Source organism: Rhamphochromis sp. 'chilingali', assembly GCF_963969265.1.
Source record: "Rhamphochromis sp. 'chilingali' genome assembly, chromosome: 15".
In the NCBI taxonomy this organism is placed as follows: domain Eukaryota; kingdom Metazoa; phylum Chordata; class Actinopteri; order Cichliformes; family Cichlidae; genus Rhamphochromis; species Rhamphochromis sp. 'chilingali'.
The window spans coordinates 16,555,268-16,576,148 of NC_137942.1; the positions used below are offsets into that span (position 1 = coordinate 16,555,268).

Sequence of the window (20,881 nt, forward strand, 5' to 3'; positions counted from 1 at the left end):
AGGGTCTTTTCCCCCTGTTTTTGTTTTTCTAGGGTAAAAGCTCAGCTAAGTTTTGGTTTTATTTGGCACAACCAAACTGTATGAATTTGGGTTATTGTTCTTGTGAGAAAACTGCCATTAAACTTTTTTTTCTTTATTACACTTGTACCGAGTTGTTGAGGTACCCCCTCCTGCTCTCGAGGAGGCATAACAGGAATCAATAATATGGTAACAAAGCTGTACAGAGCTATTGTGTGTCAGATGATGTTCCTATATTTAAAGCCGGACTTTACATATTAGGAAATAAAGTCGGTGAATAAAATTCAAATATAGTTTATCCCAGAAGAATTACAGACAAAACACTAAATGGAAATGATGCCCATTTACTCTTAGATGAGAACATCAGTGTCCAATTTTGTGCACATTTTATACTTTGAGATGTTAACTACATACATAGAAACGTTTTGAGTCACACCTATTAATCTTTTAATATAGATGTATAAAAATAAGAACTTAGCCATACAGTCTACCTTTCAAATATTACTGAAAGACTGAGTTATTCTAAAGAGCGCTCTGGATTCAGTGTGGTGCTGTAATAGGATGCCACTCTTTCAACAAGTAACAACAAGATATCCAACAACAAGTGGGATATCTAGTAAGGAAGAAAGTTCAGTCCGCTATAAGTGTTATTGCAAAGTGGCAGACCACTGAATAAATCTTTCCACTGCTTTGCTGACTCCTTAATTGCAGAGCTCCAAATGTCCTCTGGTATTAACATCGGTACAAAAACTATTAACCTATACCATGAAGCTCAAGGTATTCTTAGCTAAGCAGCTCCTATAGGTGGCCCAGTACTTTTGTCCATGTAGTGCATCTCAAAGACTATAAAGAGGACCCAAAAGAAATTGTTGAAGGACTGGGTGCTACCCTGTAAGCTGCTTCATGTGGTGTTTGAGGTATGAGGGGTTTATACATCCCTCCTGCCTTTAAAGCACATAAGAAGAGGAAAGGATTATTAGGATTACTGTAATTTAGATTAGTTGATTACATGAAATCCACCTAATTTTTTGCCTAATACCTAACTGACCATCAGCAGTATCATTGGAAACCTGCAGGTATGTGCGACCTGTGCTACTTTTTATTATCCTTTAGGGCACTGCTGACAACAGAGAGATAGAAGTTACTCAGCAGTCAGTTGCTTTTATTATTTATAGGAACTACCTTGTAAACACACTCTTCCACATATGAAGGGATATTCACCCTCCCTAGTTGTTGAAACTCAACTTGGTCTCTACGCACAACATATAATGCGCTTATATTTATCATACAAACATAAAGGATGTGATATGAAAATACAACTATCTTTTTAAAGTGTTTACAGTAGTCTGCTAGTGTGCAGTTTTCAATATTTAACTTACATGACCTGCTTTGGTTACCCTTTTCAGGCTGGTGGTACTGTATTATGTAAATAGTCCTTCCCTGGTTGAAACTAAGGTGTGGTTCAAGTAGGTTACATAATGTGGTGAGCATACTTTGTACTGCTCAGGTCAAATCAGTCCAACCAGTTGTAACAGCAGTCTGGCGAGGAAGGAGCGGCTAGCCGGTCCAGCGGGCATGTGGTGTGGAGGTTAGCCGGATAACACGGAGCCAGTCGGTTAAATCCAATAACAGACCTTTATTCGCCGTCAGCAACATTACACTTTATAAGCCAGGTCTCCTGGCTGTACTCGTCCGAACCTACATACGCGGGGATTGGTACCGCCAGCGCCAGCTTGTCACAACAGTAAGTAAGGTGTTTTCTAGTGATGTGCGGATCGATCCTGAAATATCGATTCCTCCGATACCAATCATTTATGTTCTAGAATCGATTCTCACATTAAAATATCGATATTTTAGTAATTTAGAGTAAATTTGTAGTTTATCATTAACAGGAACACAGTGGAAAGAAACTATAACATTCGGATTGCCTACATTCAAAGGAACTACTTCCTCTTCCGCCTTTCATAGTCATGTGCGAAATACGGCTGTATAAATGTCTCGCAGCCCCTTGGCGTGCGCACTCACAACAATGGCTGAGCGTAATTGTGCGGATGTATTTTACCTCCACAAACAGCTGAGCCGTGGTTTGCAATAAATGTGGCAAAAAAAGTGAGGTGTTGTGGCCATACTTGCCAACCTTGAGACCTCAGAATTAGGGAGACATTCAAAAGGGCTGTTTGGGCGGATAAATATATTTTACAGGGTTTATTTATCGGATAAAATACGTTAAATGTCACCGTTATTATTGGCCGGCCCGGAAACAGCGGGGGTGTCCAAATTCAGAGGCTGCTTCCACCTGAGGATCGGCCTTCGCGGTCTAAAGAAAGCCGGGTAGTACGTCACGAGCTCCCTCGGTGGAGTGAAACTCTGCCGTCTGCTCCTTGCTGTCTAAAATATAACCGGACACTGACGTAAACTCTTCTGTTTAATCAGTTTTCTGTTTGACGTTTATTCAGCTGTGTGAAAACCCCGGAGGAACCCTCCCGAGGGAATAATAAAGTTTAATTTAATTTAATCTAATCTAATAACTTTAATCTCAGCCAAACCGATTTACTCACGAACAAATAAAACACTGAAAAAGCCAAACAAGAACATTTTTAAGTTATCAAAGTGACTTGTACATCATGTTTAACCCGAGTGGTGAAAGACCGCGGGGGTTTGAAGACGATGTGTCGGTCGGCTCAGATATTTGAAGTTTACACAGCTACATTCTCACCTGAAAATATGTTAAAAGTTTTTTTGCGACCCAGAAAGAGAAATAAGAGTGATATTAAAACTAAGTCGCTGCCGTCATTGTTGGAAACTGGAATTGGCTGGGCCGCGCTATGAATTCTGCGATATGGTTTTTCAACTTTGTTGTCCGGGTGGAAAATCTGGAGAAAGGTGGGATTCTCCCGGAAAAATCGGGAGGGTTGGCATGTATGGTTGTGGCAACATCACTAACCTTGTCAAACACCTCAGAGTAAATCATATCACAAAATATGACGAGCGTATGTTGAGGCGAACTGAAGAGGAGGAGAGGGACAGGTGCTGCTAGGGTGAGAGTCTCTCACGGAGTCCTTTAGTCCTCCAGGCAGGCAAGGTGTTCAAATAGCACACAACTTTAGTTTTTTTATTTCTATATGATGAACTCTGCATTATTAAGTGATAAGAAGAAGGTATTCTGATGTCCTGTAATCATTATGACGCTATAATTTGAGATACAATAAATAAAATCCGTTTTGTACAAAGTATCGGTATCGGATCAGTATCGTCGATACCACCCTGAATATTACTTGGTATCGGATCGGAAAGGAAATCAGTGGTATCGCACATCACTAGTGTTTTCTTGGAGCATGGAACATGAGCAGCATGGAATGGCTGCCGCTAACAACTCACACACCCACTAGGAGACCCCCATAGCTACTACAATAGTTGGGCAACCCCCCCTAGTGGTGCTATAACCCAAAAGGTTTGTTACACAGTACCTTATTTTCTCATTTCAGTGGCACTTGGTCTAGCTTTCTTTGGAACTGAGTTCATTCTACTTTTTTTGTTGCAAGTTGTTTGGCCACAATTTACAAGCATATTGACACGACAAGGAACTTGTCACACATCCATGAACATATAATTAATGTGATCTGTATTTACTACACTCAATGTGTTTTCTGTCTTGTTCTGTTATCTGCTCAGATGCTCACTAACTAACCCGGGCTTCTACAGCATAATAGCCATACTACAACAGAAGGGCCACAGGTGTAAACTACTTCAGTACTGTGCTAAAATTAGGCCTACTCCATTTAAAAAAAAAAAAAAAAAAGTTCATTCATTTTGGTGCTTCTTTTGATCCCTGAGCTTTTAACAAGCATTTTTAACAATTGGACAGAACATGAACCCTCATATTTTGTGTATTTCCCCCCCCTAAATATTCAGTTAATGCTCTCTGGACTTTGGAAGTATTTTTGTGTGTGTCTGCATTATTATACCTACATTATAATCAATCCACTACTTTTTGGCTACTTGATATATCTTTTCAGAACTGTGATATTGAATTTGTTGCAATTTATGCTGCTTTTGAAAAACACATTTTTAATGTCACCGACCTGACACCGACGTACCCGGATGAACAAAAAGCGACTTTGCCAAAAAATGACTGCGGGATCGCCTTGTGACAGGAATGTTCTTTCTGGCTCAAAATGACTTGATATCATTTATGAGAGATGTGTTTGACAGATTATAGACCAACAAGTCATTTATAACAGGCCTGTCATCATTTTTTTTTTCTTCAAACACATACCGGAAATCCCTTTTTGGCAGGGTTTCTCCAAAAACGAAACTGTGAGCATCAGAGGCGGAGCCAGACATTTGAAACACCCGGGGCTTAGCCCTAAAGGGTAGTATGCATGTGGGATTTTTTTTTTTTTTTTTTTTTGGGGGGGGGGGGTAGAAATGACTGAAAGATTAATAGGCTCTTTTTTGACTTTTGTTCAAAAAAGAATGACTTCATATAGGGAAAAATATTTATCACATGTGCAAGACACCTTAAACTAGTTTTTTAATTAAGCAGCGAGGCAGAACAAGGTCAGGGCTGTATCAAGACACGAGGACTAAACCCCAATTCAACCAGACCCAGAACTGATCCGGAATTAAAACAGGACTACAACAGTTCAAAACCAGGACTACTGAGGACTTAACCAAGACAGAACCAGAATCAGAACTAGATGATAGTAGCACTAAAAATCATCATAGACCTGCACTACACTTATTTTTTTAATTCTACCAAAGTACAATATTTAGATTGAGAAAAGTTTATATAATTATTTAGCCTTGTTGTGCAAACAAGCCTGCAAAACATAATAAATATAGAATTTGAAAAATAGCAAACCTAAAAAGAAACACTAGGTACTAGATACATGAGTACCTATGATACAGTTATACTTTTGGTAAACAACCATTTGACTAACATGTGTGTCTCACCTGCTCTTGTTCATCTCTGTTCTGTCCTCATTCTCCATCTCCCTCTCTGTTCCTCTCTCTCCCTCTTTGTGCTGACAATCATCAAATATACAGTTGAAACCACATATTTATGTACTCTTCAGATCAAAACACAAACACTTTTTTAATTGTAAGATCAAATCAGACTAAATGTTTATTTTTTTAGATTGATAAATATAAAAAACATATTTGTTAACTTTGAGAGTAAAGAGAGAAACTATCTGTATTTCTTAATTGCAAATGGCACCAAATTGTATTCAAACTGAGCCACATTTATGGAGCTCCACAGTTCTTTTCCTGGTGTTTTGGTTGACATCTCTTGATTTTCCCATGTCAAAGAAACAGGCTCTGTGTTTTGCCTTATATGCATCCACAGCTGTGCCACCAGTTTACTCACATGGACTCTACTAACCTATCAGAAGCTTCTTCAGCTCAGAATGGAATCGTCTGGAGTTTTCTTATTAATTAACAATAAACTTAGTGTACATGTACTCCTAAATTTGATGAAAGTGATAAAAAATAGACAGCTCTGTCTCTCTTTATTCTGACATTTAACTAATTCAAAATATATTTCAATATTTATCTAAAACAAAAGTTTACTCTAAATTGATCTTGTACAGTAAAAATGTTTTATGTTTTCTCCCTAAAGTGTATGTAAATATCTGGTTACAAATGTGAATATCCTGCTGTGTACTGAAATCCCTCTTGTTTTGCATAGAAATATACTGAACAACATACAAAGCATAATATATAAAATAACATTTACCTGAGTTTTTTTCTTTGAAAGAAGCCTCGAATGTCCATTCTTATGTTTCAGTACATAACTGAAACCGATTTAGTCGGGGAGGGTAAGAACTGAAAATATGAAATAAACACACGTAAGCTAAGACTCTCTAAAAAAAAATAGCATTTGTTCGGATTTTCATTTCGCCATTTGTTGATTCACTTGAAGAGCAAGTAAAATAATATTGGTCAAGTGATCAGTTTCATATCAATCTTTCGTGATGCACCGTCATATTTACATTATTTGTACGGTATGAATGATTTGCTTTGGTACCTGGTCAAACTTAAGCTCTCCTTAGTATGGCTGGCTCCGTCTCTCCAACAGCGCACTCACGGGCAGCAGCTGCCCCGCCCCCTCGCTCAGTCGCTTAGTGCCTGAGCTTGGATCATACCAATATCAGGGGGGGATTCACGCACAGTCGTAAATTCCCACAGTGTGCACTATGTGCTTCGAATATTGTGTGTACTTTTTGTTTTATACAGTTGTCAGCCAGGCATCTAACTATGAAAAAATTACACTCCAAAATACCCCGGGCTTCTGACAAAACAACCCGGGCTTAAGCCCCGTAAGCCACCCCCCCGCTCCGCCCCTGGTGAGCATACACTGTTTGCAGCACACCGTGCAAACAACATATCGCACACAGGCGGCACTGCTTTCTTTGTTCCTCTATTAGCCTGCATTCTGGAGCAGAGAAAAGACTCTGTCGGTACTTCGCCAAGGTAAGATAATTGCCTTGCCATGTTTTGTGTGTTTGTGTATGTAGTATGAAACCACGCCTTGTTCCATATTACAATCTCCATGCGTAGTTTTAAGTGACCCGGTTATTGCACTACAATATGATTCTAATATATTGAACTTGCTTGGTGTAACATGGTATTGTGCAGAAATGCAATGAGCATGAAAATGTGGAATATTGAAATGTCTTGTAGGCTCATGGTGGTTGCCCGGGGCGGCATCGGGGTGGGGGGCGGATAAAAAAATTGCTCGTACAATTGCCCGACATCAGCCAGCGCGTACTGGGAATGGCCTAGGCACCGATCGGTTTTCTATCGCCCATTTGCTGGGAGTAAGGGCGCCCTCCGTTAGCGAGGTGCGCCTGCTGCTTGCGGCACAGGGAGGAGAGGGCGGGGCGGCGGAGGATTCTCTGGCTGGAGCAGCATCTAATAACCAGCTCGCAGAATAAAACAAAATAAAAGCAAACAACAAACACGAAAACACCAGAGATTATGACACAGATTTATAATTTGCACCGATGTTTTTTCGAAACGTGAAAAGTGAGCGCGAGAACCCTCGGTGCGCCTGCTTGCTGCTGAAGTCAAAGTAAACTTTATTGTCATCTCCGCTACAGTCCAGTATATAGAGAGACGAGACGACGAGGCTCCAGTTACAGCAGTGCAAGTAAACAAACAATAAATATTAAGAAGAGTAAGAAAATAAATATACACTTTAGGACCAGGGGTAAAGGGATCAATAACAATTTATAATTTACAGTTTGATGATTTAAAGTCTCACACACAACCTGCCGAAATGGGAGGGGGGCCGGCTGCTTCCAAATAGAGCACATTTCATTCATAATGATGTAAATCCAAGCCCATTGTGTATTCGTGATTTGAATCCTGGGTTGTGTGAAATCCCAGAAATAAACCCTAGACAAAGTGAATCTGTGAACTAAGGTGTAGGTCTATTAGGTCATGTTGTGGTGATCCAAGTGTTGGTGGATTTGTGGTCATACTGGAGTGCAAAATTAAAACCAATGGAAGATGGACAAGAAAAGTTGAAAGCCATCATGTGCTCAGTTTAGAAAAAATAGCAAAGAAGAGGAGAAACGAGCAAAAGATACAGGTAAGCAGATGTGTCATTGGATAATGGCAGGGCATGTAGCCTGAAACTATCAGAATCAGAATACTTTATTAATCCCTAAAGAAAATTATGTGGGTTACAGTTGCTCCAAGAAGAAATGGTAAAAATAGTAACAGTAACAGACTAAACTCCAAAAAATATATTAGGTTACAGATTTTAATATTAATTAGTCATTGTCAATTGTTGATTTGTCCTGTTCTCATTGTATGACGAATTATGATGGCGGTTTAGTAGCCGTTTGCATGTAATGCATACTCTCTCTCTCTTCGTGTGTGTGTGTGTGTGTTAGGGCTGCCATGATTAGTCGACTAGTCACGATTACGTCGACTATCAAAATCGTCAACGACTGATTTAATAGTCGACGCGTCGTTTGAAGCTTTGTAAGATCCCAAAAGACGCAGGAATAAGTAGTAGGATTTAAGAGTGTAATAACGGACTGAAACAGAAGATGGCAGCACTGCATGTACAAAGATGTCAGCTGCCGTTAAACCCCGAAGAAGAAGAAGAAGCTGTGTCCCAGAATTCATAGCGCAGCCCAGCTCAGTTTCCAACAATAGCGGCAGCTAGTTAGTTTTAATATTACTCTTATTATTCTTTCTGGGTCACAAAATAAACGTTTCACATATTTTTAGGCGAGAATGTAGCTGTGTAAACCTCAAATATCTGCTCAGTTTATCAAGACACCACATATTTTCAAAAGCGCTCCGACGTTTTCGGAGACGTCTGTTACCCACTAGCTCGATAGCTAGCCGGGGGCTAGGCTAACTAGAGCCGTGAGAACACCGGACTCCTGGCAAATCGTTTTCAAACCCACCGCCGTCTTTCGCTACTCAGGTTAAACATGATATATAAGTCACAAGGATAACTTCAAAATGTTATTGTTTGGCCTTTTTTTTAGTATTTTATTTGTTCCTGAGTAAATCAGTTTGGCTGAGATTAAAGTTATATTTTTTACCCAGCTGAATAAACGTCAAGCAGACAGCTGATTATCAGAAGTGTGAGATGCTCGAGAATTTACTCCGGTGTCCTGTTATATTTTAGATAGCAAGGAGTTTATTAAACTTCACCGAAACAATCTGCAGATTTCATTACAATTTAATAAACTATCATCTTGTCTTTATTTTTAGTTAGCACATACTTTAAACACTTAAAGCTGTAAGCTAATGATAGTTATATAAGAGCAGATGCTGCTGGTGCAATAAGCTGTAGTTTTACATCCAATGGATGATGATTAGTCGACTAATCGCAAAAATAATCGGTGACTAGTCGACTATCAAAATAATCGTTTGTGGTAGCCCTAGTGTGTGTGTTTCTCTGGTGAAATTCAGTATTGTTCCGACAACAGTTTTATGTTAATTTACAATCCTTAATATGTTTTATGTGTGTGTGTGTGTGTGTGTGTGGGCGGGGGAGGAGGGCCAGAGGGAGTGTTCGCCCGGGGCACCAAACAGGCTAGGACCGCCACTGTTTACGACTAAAAACAGACCTGCAATACAAATGCATTATTTGGGAGCAGGTTATGAATAAAAACGCGTGATCACGTTAAGCCCACACAGCCCAGTTTTTAAACAGAAAAAAAAGATGCCACAACAGCAGCAGTGATGATGACGGCAGCACACTAACGTGGAGGCAGAGTCTGTTTACACAACACAAGGAGCAAAGAGACGGAGCCATTACCGAAGAAGTGAGCTCAGAGTGAAAGAAAATGTGCTTCTAGCGTCCAAAACAGCAGCGCTGTTCCTGTAATCACCGTTAACACCTTTACTGGGGAAAAGGTAGCAGGAATTTGCTCTGTGGATATCCTTCATCAAAGCACCTGATCAAAAAACTCAATAATGAAGAAAAGGGAACTTTTTAACTGCTCCATCGACCGCCGTTTGTTTTACACAGCAAAAACAAACTGCACTATTCCCCTGAACTAAATTGTATTAAAATCTGCAGATTAACTGTTTACTTAGTCTAACACCTGACTGGTTTAATTATACAGATTGCTGAAGGCTGACGGCGGCCATCCTATTTAACATGGAAGCGATACCTGCAGCAAACGATGGTAAGTCGAAAGGGGAGCGTGAGGTGTACTAGAACATGTTAATTTCAAAGGCTGTAACATTTTTCAGATAAAAAGTGAAATGATATGAAATATTGTATTCATGAAATTGCATTATCATTTATTACCGGGCAGTTAAAGATTCAGGCCGCACAGCTGTGGACTTTTCTATGTCAGGCAGTCTGCACACGGAGAAGTGAAGTACAATTCACAATTCAAAGCATATATTAGACATATGAAAACATGAAATATTTGTGATTGGCTACTGATGGGGAAATGCCATGGTTCAGATTCAATGCTCCCTGATTTGTTCCTCTCGTGGTCCTTCCACATGGCAATGGTCTTTGACCTCCAGTCAGGGATCTTGTCCTGCGTGAGAACACTCCTCCCTACTTTACAGTTGTTACCAGGCATGTTTTATTTCCATGCCGATGTCAGCTTTAACCCACACAATAAAGTCTCCATTTCTTGTTGACTAGAACACCTGGTTATATCCCCCCACACACAAGGCCAAGGCAGTCTCTCCTATCTGAAACTGGTGTGTAAGCCTGTAGCAATTGATAGATGATCTGATATCCTTGTGTTGGTATTGTTCCCACATCATCATAATAAATGTTGTTCCAGGTTCAACATTGCAAGGGACCAATCACATTGTTGTGACATCATACTTTTGCAAGCCAAGTGATTCATTCATTTATGAAATTCCAATGTTGCAAGGACATTATGTATAGTGCTTACCGTTTATTAAAGAACAGTATCCGGAAATGCAACGAATTGCTGGATTGGCGGACAGAGGCGGTTTCTTGCACGTTTAGTGATGTGTCGGTCGCGAACGAAACGGCTCTTAGAGCCGCCTCTTTGAAGTGAACGACAAGAGCCGGCTCCTTATTGGGAGCCTTGTTTTTTTTTTTTTTCTTTCTCTCACCCTCTCTCTCGCCCTTTTTTCTGCTTCACTCCGCACGCGAGCCTTGTGCTTTGCGCTGGGAAGAGGAGGGAGGGGCGGTAGTTGCACTCGCAGTAGCACAGGAACAGAGCAGGAGGGAACGAGAGAGAAAGAGAGCCAGGGACAACAACGTCACATTAGAAAGGTATAATAATCATCCACAACTATTTTCAGTTGCGGATGATAAAGGATTCAGAAAGTTTATTCCTGCAGGCCCATATGACAGAGAATGTGCATCTTCTTTTTGTCTTCATATATTAATTTATATTTAATTGTGTTGTGGTTTGCAGTGTTTTGTGTTGTTTCACTTTAAATTTGTTTAAAAGGAAAAAGCTGAAAATTTAAATAGTTAAAAGTTTAAAATGTAAATAGTTGGGTTTTGTATCATATGATTTATTTATTACATTTTATGTGGAGTGAATAAATAAAAGTATATTTACGGTGGCCCCTACAGACAAAGCACATACAAACTCCAAAACACTTACAAACTCCAATATATATTTATATATAAAAACATATAAATAAAAACAGAGTTGTTTTTTACATTAGGAATTCATTTTGTGCACAATTTTATATTGTTGTTAATAATAAATTAATTAAAGCAACAAAACAACTTGAAGAGCCCGTTGGGAGCCAAAAGAGCCGGCTCTTTTTAGTGAGTCGAGCCGAAAGAGCCGGTTCTCTAAAAAGAGCTGGAAATCCCATCACTACGCACGTTAAGTAGATTCTTTTTTTTTTGTTTTTTTTTAAGGCGTTTTTTTCCAAAGTCGCAAAAGTATGACGTCACAACAATGTGACTGGTCACTTGCAATGTTGAAACTTGACACAACATTTATTATGATGATGTGGGAACAACACCGACACGAGGATATCAGAGGATATCAGATGGTGCGTAGCAATTTACCTTCAACACTCCACTCTCTGTGCCTCTTAGTTAACCATTGTTGGTGTGATTTTGATGCTATTTCAATAGAATAGAATTAAAATGAACCGAAAATTTCTAGGCGCAGACAGGAAGTAGAGGTTGGAGAGATTAGTGGTCACAGTGTCACCTGAGTGTGAAGTGTTTGTGAACAGAATCGACAGCCCCAAATCTGCAGCCATTGCTCTTAGTTGGGAAAAGGGCGAAGTGTGCGTTGCGAATGAGTTGCTGCCCCAAGCAGAGTTTCTTAAGGTCTTGTTTACCAGTGAGGGGAGGCTGAGGGGAGAGCTGGGTAACTGGCAGACAGACTAGTGCAGCATCAGTAGCAACACTGTACTGGTTTGCGGTGGTGAAGTGCGAGCGGGAAACAGTCGATTTACAGTCCATCTACATTCCTACCCTTACCAATGATCATGAGTTGTGGATAGTGATTGAAAGAATGAGACTGCAGACAAAAGCGACAGCAGTTAGCTTAGAGATAGGACGAGGAGCTTGGTCATTCGGGAAAGGCTCAGAGTATAGCTGCTGCTCCTCTTTATTGGAAAGAGCCAGTTGAAGGGGTTCGGACGTCCGATCAGACGTCCGAACCCCTTCCGTCTGTCAGGAATGTTCCACTGTGAGAAGGCCTCGGGGTAGACCCAGCACACTGGATAGATTTTGACTCTGGGCTGCCTGGTTGTGTTTTTATTTCAGTTATTTTATATTGGAGTCTAAATGACCCAGATTAGTTCATCATTAAAATGCAAATGAAAACTAGTACAGATTTTTGGTTGACAAAATATGTAAAGAAACAAAAAGTAGCAAAAATAATAATAATCTATGTTTTCTTAGACGACATTAATTACCTTTGGTAGTCCATGAATGCAAAATATGTTCATCAGATGAAGGTTAACATGCACCTTATACTATACATTAGTGTCTAATAATAAATTACACAACACTGCGTGAGTTTTTTTTCTCTAGTATTCTGCCTTAAAGATCCTATATCAGTAAGCTCTATTCTTGAATATTTGTAATGTGTAAATTCTAATGTAAAATCTGACAGTATTTCGCATTGGATTCAGGAGACATTTGGTACAATAACTCTATCAGGAAAGATAAAATTTACTAAAGTTATAGTCAGTTCCAGTTTCAAAAGTTAATGATAAAATTTGACAACATAAATGACCCAGCAAAAATAATACAGGACTTAATGTGACGGTTTTTCTTTTTGACAGATGGAATGTGATGATAAGTAAAAACCAATACTGATGTGTGACAAAACAAGAAAGGAAATCATGGGTGAGTGAAGTTTGTTTTTATGAGATCCCTTTTTTTTCTTTTTTCTTTTTTTTTTACATACATGATACTTTTAGGTTTCTGTAGACTAATTGTATTTTGTTGTTTTAAACATTCCATGTTTAACTGGCTTTATCATCAGTGTATAATAACCAGACAGCTGAAAATGACTAACTATTTGCTAAATCTGGGCTATGGTAACTGCTTTAGTACAAACATCATCCTCTACTACAGCGGTCCCCAACCCTTTTTGCGCCACGGACCGGTTTAATGTCAGACAATATTTTCACCGACCGGCCTTTAAGGTGTCACGGATAAATACAACATGCTCTCTGGTTGCTATAGTAAAATGCGTAAGCATTTCGCATAAACACGGGAAAAGACCCAGGGAAACCAAGTTAACAATAAAAACTCTGAAAAACCCTGAAAACCATAAATTTCACACCTGAGCCTCAACTCTCGGGGCCCGGTACCAAACGACCGGTACCACTGCTCTACTACACCAACTTAACATGACAAAATTAAGTCAGATTAAAACATATTTAGATGTATGCACTTTACATGGACATCTTCACATCTTCACCATATTGTCCTTCTTCCTGGCTTAAGAACTTTTAAATGTTACAGCTTCTTTAGTTGAATAAATACCTACTATATTACCAAAAATATAGTAGGTATTCATTATTATTATTATTATTAATAAAGTATTGTTAATATAGTAGGATTTATTATTAGCTGAAAATGACAAGTTGTGGGGGAATTTTCAAACCATTCTTTTAGGAAAAGGCAATAAAATACTATGAAAACACCTCAATACACATAAAGGTATTATTAGAAAATTGTACATAAAGTTTCAAAAGTAAAAATAATATATATACATAATATACATAATCTTCTGTAAAGCATATATTTGCAGTGGCTGTCCTGTGAGAAAAAAAGATCAGTTGTTTGTAAGCTCAGAATCACAGGCTTACATCTTTTTTTTCCCCACAAAGTGTATTCAAATATTAGTAACAAAAAAAACATCTAAAAAGGCTTGAGCCATGTGTGACATAGTTAGATATCATTATTTACAAGCAGAATATCAATGCACAATGAAGATATAGTGTTGGCAAAAGAGCTCATTAAATCTGCTAAATTCAGACATTCCTATAGATGCTAATCTGACAGTTCTGTATTAGTGCTGCTGTCCCCTCTCCATCATCTTCAAAGTCATCTTCAAACTGCTTCCCCCTGCTCTCAGCCTACCAGGCTGAGCTGTTTCGGGACTTGGGCCACCTGCTGGATAAAGGTACTCCTACAGTTTGGGTGGAGATATTTATCGTCACTGATCTTATTCTTTGGACCTCTATGGGCGATAAAAAAATAAATAAAAACGCCACTACCACAGCCACAGCCAGGCATAGAGTCAAGGATGTTTACAAAAAAAATCTGAAAGTGGAGGTCAGTCTGTCACCTGAGACATCCCCCAGGTCCATTAGCTGCCAGAGATGCATGTGCAGTCAATCCATGGGTGTTAACAACTGTTGCCAGGGATTACAGACTACAGTTTGCAACAAAACTACCCACTTTCAGTGGCGTGGGTTCAGTTGCTACAGGGGAAGCCACAAAGGCTTTAGAGAGCAAAATCTCCTCTCTCTTTAGCCGAGGGGCAATAAGAGGAAATTAATCTAGACTTTTATTCCAGATATTTCCTCATTCTGTCCCATTCTGGATTTACGCTCCCTCAATTCTCATCTCAGAAACTACAAATTTAGAATGTTAACACAAAATGTGCTGTTTTGATCTATTTGATGGAGTGACTGGTTCACATCTACAGAATGATTTCCACATAAGCTTTAGTCCAGCACACAGGAAATTCCTAAGGTTTGTCTTCCAGGGCATAGCCTACAAATATCAAACCCTCCATTTGGGATCGGCCCTTGCCCCAAGGGTTTTCACCAGGTGTGTTGAAGCAGTTCAGAGCAACCATTTGACCTGCTTCAACACACTTGGTGTGTTGAAGCAGGTCAAATGGTTGCTCTGTTTCGCAACAGAAAGCTGGTCTCATTAAGAACTTGTATTTAACTGGGCTGGTAGGCACTGAAAACTGCTGCAGATCTGCTCTCCAGATCTTCTTTATGGAGAATGGGCACTCAATACAGAAATAGTGCACCAGCTGTGCATAGAGGTTTGGCCAGGCGAACCTCTATGCACAGTTCCTGTCTGCAGTTTTTCCCAAATTATAGAAAGGTGGCTCTGTGCCCTAAGCCTACCTTTGTGTCTAAGGTTAGGGAGTCTACCATTGGAGCTATCAGCTTTTCATCCACCGGCCATTTGCTGATTAGAGCCAGAGGCGGCTTAATTCACTTTGTCCTGTCTGCGCATTATGCATTTAGCTAAACAGGACTCAGGGGTTTAGGAAAAGCAACCAATTCTTTGTGTCCTGGGCTACCTCTCATAGAATGAAGCCTATGTCACATCTATGGCACAGGGGCTATTATAAAAGGATGTCTGTGTATGCAGCTTGCCTCTCGCCACATACATAATGCGATTAGGCGGAACGGCGAAAAAATGTTTTAATATACAAGGAATTTCAAAATAAAGAAGCAGTATAATATATTGTCAGTTTTTGTCATAAATAAAAAAAGTTATTGTCACACATATTATTTAACTGTTTTTATGCATAGGGTAATTCATGTTTTGTTCTGCTTTTTTGTCCTTTCGCAGCTGACACACCTCAGCAGTCACCCAAGAATTGGACTGAATCTGAAGTAAGCACCTGGCTAAGATCAATTGGAGTGAAGGAACAGTACATAGAAAAGCTCCATGAAGAAGAAGTAAATGGACAAATCCTACTTGCACTAAATGAGGACTTTCTAAAAACAAAAATCTACATGAAGTCAGGGCCTGCTCATTTGATTATTCAGAGAAGAGATGAGCTTATCAACTCTCAGCAAAAATGTCAAGAAAAGAAAAAAACTACTGGTTCCAAAAGAACTGAGTTTGAGGAAAAGAGGAGTCAGAAATTGGTTCAGTCTCTTTCAACAGTAAGTGATGGTCCTCCAGCACAAACTACAGAGACAGAACAAGATGTCTTTGAGGAGAACCACGCTTCTCAGGAACAATGTGTGTTAATCTCAAAGGAAGACTGTAAACCAAGGCCATTTGATCAAGAAGGGATTGATTTTTTATATGTGAAACACAGCATCCTGCAGCCTGGATCAGGTGCTTTTAATCTGATATCGCCATGCCACGAATTCAAGTCTTTTGCTGTAGCTGCTACATTGGGTCGCACAAGACTCCAAGCTAAGTTTGCCAAAGAGGTTCTTAAATTTGCAGCTGGTTGTATGAATATCAGATCAAATGGCACAATACACTTTGGTGTGATGGACAGCAAGGAGGATGGAGGATATGTGCACGGTGAGATAACTGGTATCCCTGTAACAGACACGGGTATTTATGTCGATGCTTTGGACTATATTGAAAGGAGTTTCAACTCTGACAAAGAGCACATACGCCAGTGTGTGCGACCGCCAAGGTTCATTGAGGTTATAGATCGACAAAGTACAGAAAAGCGATATGTGGTAGAGGTTGACATTGTGCCATTAATAAGTATTGTCAAGAACAAAGTGTATGCAGTCCATCTGCCAAACTTCAAAGAATCAACAAACAAAGTAGAGTTTGAGAAAGAGATTATTTTGCGAAGAGTGGGTTCAAAAACGGAGCCAGTGAGTGACAAGGACCTAAGTGACTTTTACCAAAGAGTCAAAGATCGTGATGCTCAAAGAGAAGAAGCAGAAAAAAATCATTTCCTTATTGCTCCAGAAGTGTGTCAAGACCTTGGAAGGAAACTCACCACGCTGATGACCAGTGGTAAGAAATCCATTGAAAAGGAAAAATGGTTCATACTCGTAACAAACAAATTCAAACCTGATGACCTTTGTAACATTGACTGGCTGATTAACATGAATATTTTCTGCGTGTTCGACTTTGACCCAGACTCAAAGATATCAGGTCTTTGCAGTAGATACCTTGAGTACCGTGCTGCAAACATGCATTTTTTGCAAAGCTACAGAATATCCACTGGCACAAGCATCAAAGAATTCACAAACCATCTGCATTTATTTGATCAAACTAGTTGGATCTTTTGCAATGGCCGCACTGACTTCAAAGGAAATGAAACTTCATGTGACGAAATGACTTGGATCAAGACAAAAATGATTCAATTTAAAAAATCTGTGTCTTTGATCTGTAACCAGATTTTGCCAAAAGGTACATTCCAGGTCATATTCCTATTAACATCACCAGTTGACAAACCACTCTTGCACACCTTCTATGAGTTTTTCACAGACATGGAAGGCCATGAAGACATCATCTGCATCTGTGAATCAGAGGAAAACTTCCATAAGTGGCAAAGCTTTGCAGAGCATTCATGTGAGAAAGAAGCTGTAGACAATTCCAGTGTTGTTGGAATGAAAATGAGCCACATTAATGCAACTCTGCAACATATACAACCTATGAAAGTGTGTTTCACCAAACACTTGCCAGTCTTTGTGGGAGGAACATGTCGTCTTGAAACACAAGTAGAGGAACAGATGTACTCGCTGGAGATTCTGACGGTCAATCATTGTGATGAAACATGCAAAGAATTCATCAATGAGGAAAAAGAAAACATTGAGCGCCAGTTCTACCATGGTGGGAGAGTGACCTGGTTGAATTTCTGGCTTGCTGAGAACAAATATGCTGGAGAGGTCATTGAAAGAGATGCTTATCACAATACTTCCAAACTTCTCAACGATGCCTTGAAATATAATGCAGACCAGACTCCAGTGAATATCATAAACATCTACCATCACCCAGGAAGTGGTGGAAGCACTGTGGCAAGACAAGTGCTGTGGAACAACAGAAAAAGTCTAAGGTGTGCAGTTGTGAAGCCCTCATATCCAGTTTCTGTTGTTGCACAACATGCAGTTGAACTAAGAGAATATGAAGAAAAGGATCCACAGAGATGTCTTCCTGTGCTGCTCCTCACTGAAGACTCAGACAAGGAATATCTAGATGAGCTCAGGTATGAACTAGAGGGTGCCATAAACGAAAAACAAATCCAGTATGGTACTCTATGTTTCATTTTGTTGAGCTGCAGACGCTCCCATGATCCAGAGAAAAAATGCAAGGAGTCTCCTTTACAGAATGTGTCTGTCACTCATAAACTATCTGATCAAGAGAAGAGAACGTTTTCTGGAAAACGGCAGGCACTCGAGGAAAGATATGAACCTCAATTCATTCTGACATTTGTTTTGATGAGTGAAGGATTCAGTGAGGTTTACGTTCATCAGTTTGTGAAACATCTGCTCCAAGACATTGACCGTCACTCTGTTGTCACTCGACTCATTCACTATGTAGCATTGCTGAACACATATGTTCAAAACTCTTTCATCTCTCAATCGCACTGTGAAGCTTTGCTTGCCTTAACGATCCACTTGGAGAGGTTTCGCCACTACGAGTTTGAGAGATCTCCAAGTGATCAGGCTAAGCTAGTCTTCTTGCACCTTCGAGATGACAAGACGCACATTGAATCAATCAGAATCATCCACCCACTTGTTGCAAAAGAAATTCTTCAACAACTTCTGGGACCCCAACAAACTCAAAGCAGTTTGGCGATGGATTTGCTCCACGAGGATGTGCTCTTTGAGCACAGATTTGGAAGCGATGAGTATCTCACAATTTTGAGACAACTTTTCATTCGGAGATCCAGGATAAGCAAAGGAGATAAATATGATAGCTTTTTCTCTCCTTTCATTGAGCATGTGTGTGAAAATGAGAAAAGCCCGGACAAAGCAATTGAGTTGCTCAAGGAAGCATTCGAGCGTTTCCATAATGATCCATTCTTTGCACAACAACTTGCTCGTCTTCATTATACTTATGAAAAGTTTGAAGAGGCTAAACACTGGGCAGAGACAGCAGCTAAACAGCTGCCCAACAACTCTTATATACTTGACACAAAGGGACAGGTATATAAGAAATGGTTCCAAGCAAAATGTAAAGCAATTGAAAATGTACCAAAGACGGTGCAAAACACAGCAGATGCTGTGGAAACTGCACTGAAAGCACTTGAGTGTTTTCAAGAATGTGAGAGAGCAGCTGATGCTGATATGGAAAATGTCAACACTTCAGGATTTTTTCACGAAGTTGAGGTTGGGTGCAGCCTGCTCAAACTGATTTCTTCATTACAAGTGTTTGCAAACAGATCCAATGGCCATGCAGAATGTATGAAGTACCTGTTAACTGATTACATCCCAGAGGAAGTTGAAGATGTTTGGGAACCATTCCATAACCGTTTGAAAAAACTTCACAAGACAATGCAGGATGCATTGGAGTGGATTTCAGAGGACCTGAGTTACTTCCAGACAGACATTGGTACAGATGAAGAAGAAACACCTGAAAGTCCCGAGGAGAAAATAAGCCATCCACTGACATGGCTGGCAAAAAAATCCTCTGAGTATGGAAAGTACTTCAGTGAAGCGTATTCCACTGCAGTCCTACAGCATGGTAAAGCAATCCCAGCCAACCTCACTCCTTTCCAAAAACGCATGATCATCTATCATCTTGGTGGCGGCAATATAACATCCATCCTTTCCAAGCTAACTGATCAGAGGGATGCAGTAAAACTTCTAGAGCATATAATTTCTCTCTACCCCAGTAATCCATTAAAAGCCAAATTCGGTCAAAGGGACATTGTCAATTACATTGTGGCCCATATTTCTCTGAACTGCCTGTCACCGCAAACTCACAAGGTAGCTCATTTGAAAGATCTACAAGCACTTTGTTGTCAGTTTCCATCTGATAAAAGGAAATGTTTGCCAAGTGCCCTGTTCTTGCTTACATTGCTATTCTGGCCAGAGGATGACGACACAGAGCATGAGAAAGAAACCAAATATGAAATTGTACAATCAGCAGTTGAACACCTTGAAAAGGGTTACTGGAGCAAGATGAAAGACATTCCTCAGCGGAAGAGAAGGATTTATAGCCATTTTTTTCTGGGCAATGGGAATGGATTGGACAAGTTTGTTCACAAGAAAAAGTTTGAAAGAATCACCAAGTGGTTCTCAGTCACTGAGAAACGCATGAAGTGGTTTAGTGGTGAGGCATGGAAGATGCCAGAGATTGCCACAATGCTGAAGCGGGTTTCTGGGTGGACTGAAGATCGTGTGGTTTATCTTGAAGGTCCTAAGAAAAAGAAGTTCAATATCCTGCCTCTCTATGTACCTTCAGTGCCTCATAGTAATGAAAACATCACCTTCTACCTGGGGTTCACCTTTAGAGGCCCTGTTGCCTGCAACATCCTTGTGAAAAAGTAGTTGGTTGTCAACTTGCTGAAGCGTGGGCCTAGAATCCAGCTTACTCCAAAGGGAAAGAAAAGATTGTGGATGATGACTGAAAAACCCACAAGCTTTAGACTGTTAGTCAGTTGGTCAAAAAACAAAACTTAAAACATGATTATATTCGTGAAGGTATTTAAGGTTCTTAAAAATACAACTGAACTTGCTTTGTTATAATATTGGCCTCACCTAGAAAGCACTTTGGGGTCATTTCAGCTTAAAATTGTTCTTTTTAAGTGTACTATATAAAGGAAAAAAAATTATATATTTACTCTGAATTTACAAATTAATACAAATGTATTCCTTAGCTTGTTAAATGTAATTTTTTAGGGTTCTGGTTGTTTTTGAATTCCTCTGTTTTCCTGTTTGTACTTATAGTTTAGAAGGACTGAAGTTCATACTTGGCTGACCATTTGTACACTGATTTTACAAGGTGTCTTATACATGTTTATGTAAGCAAACCTAACGTGCAACCATTCAGAATGCATAGCAATATCAATGGTTGTCAAATTGTGTTCCATTTTACATTATAAGTGTTCTTAAAACATGTAAAGAAAAAGAGAAAAAATTAATACATTAAACTCTTTTTCCATTTATGATTTTCTGTTGTTGATTCTTTGACATTTCTTCTCAATTTGATATCTCCACTCCAGCTTAAAATAAAATTATGATTTAACATTGGAACAACTGTCAG

The 20,881-nt window shown here is 39.6% G+C and overlaps 1 protein-coding gene across 2 annotated transcripts; it reads left to right on the top strand.

The window, feature by feature from the left end:
- The first annotated feature begins 1,545 nt into the window (after positions 1-1,545).
- Positions 1,546-20,845, top strand: LOC308412119 (sterile alpha motif domain-containing protein 9-like). Of its 2 annotated transcripts, none has more exons than XM_080906228.1 (4): positions 1,546-1,762; positions 9,624-9,686; positions 12,766-12,829; positions 15,536-20,845. In XM_080906228.1, the coding sequence occupies exons 3-4, from the start codon at positions 12,799-12,801 to the stop codon at positions 20,164-20,166; spliced, it is 4,662 nt and encodes a 1,553-aa protein (XP_080762354.1). In that variant the 5' UTR covers positions 1,546-1,762; positions 9,624-9,686; positions 12,766-12,798; the 3' UTR covers positions 20,167-20,845. The 2 variants fall into 2 exon arrangements, with proteins under 2 accessions (XP_080762354.1, XP_080762355.1); XM_080906229.1 differs by lacking the exon at positions 1,546-1,762 and adding an exon at positions 6,369-6,495.
- The last annotated feature ends 36 nt before the right edge of the window (positions 20,846-20,881 follow it).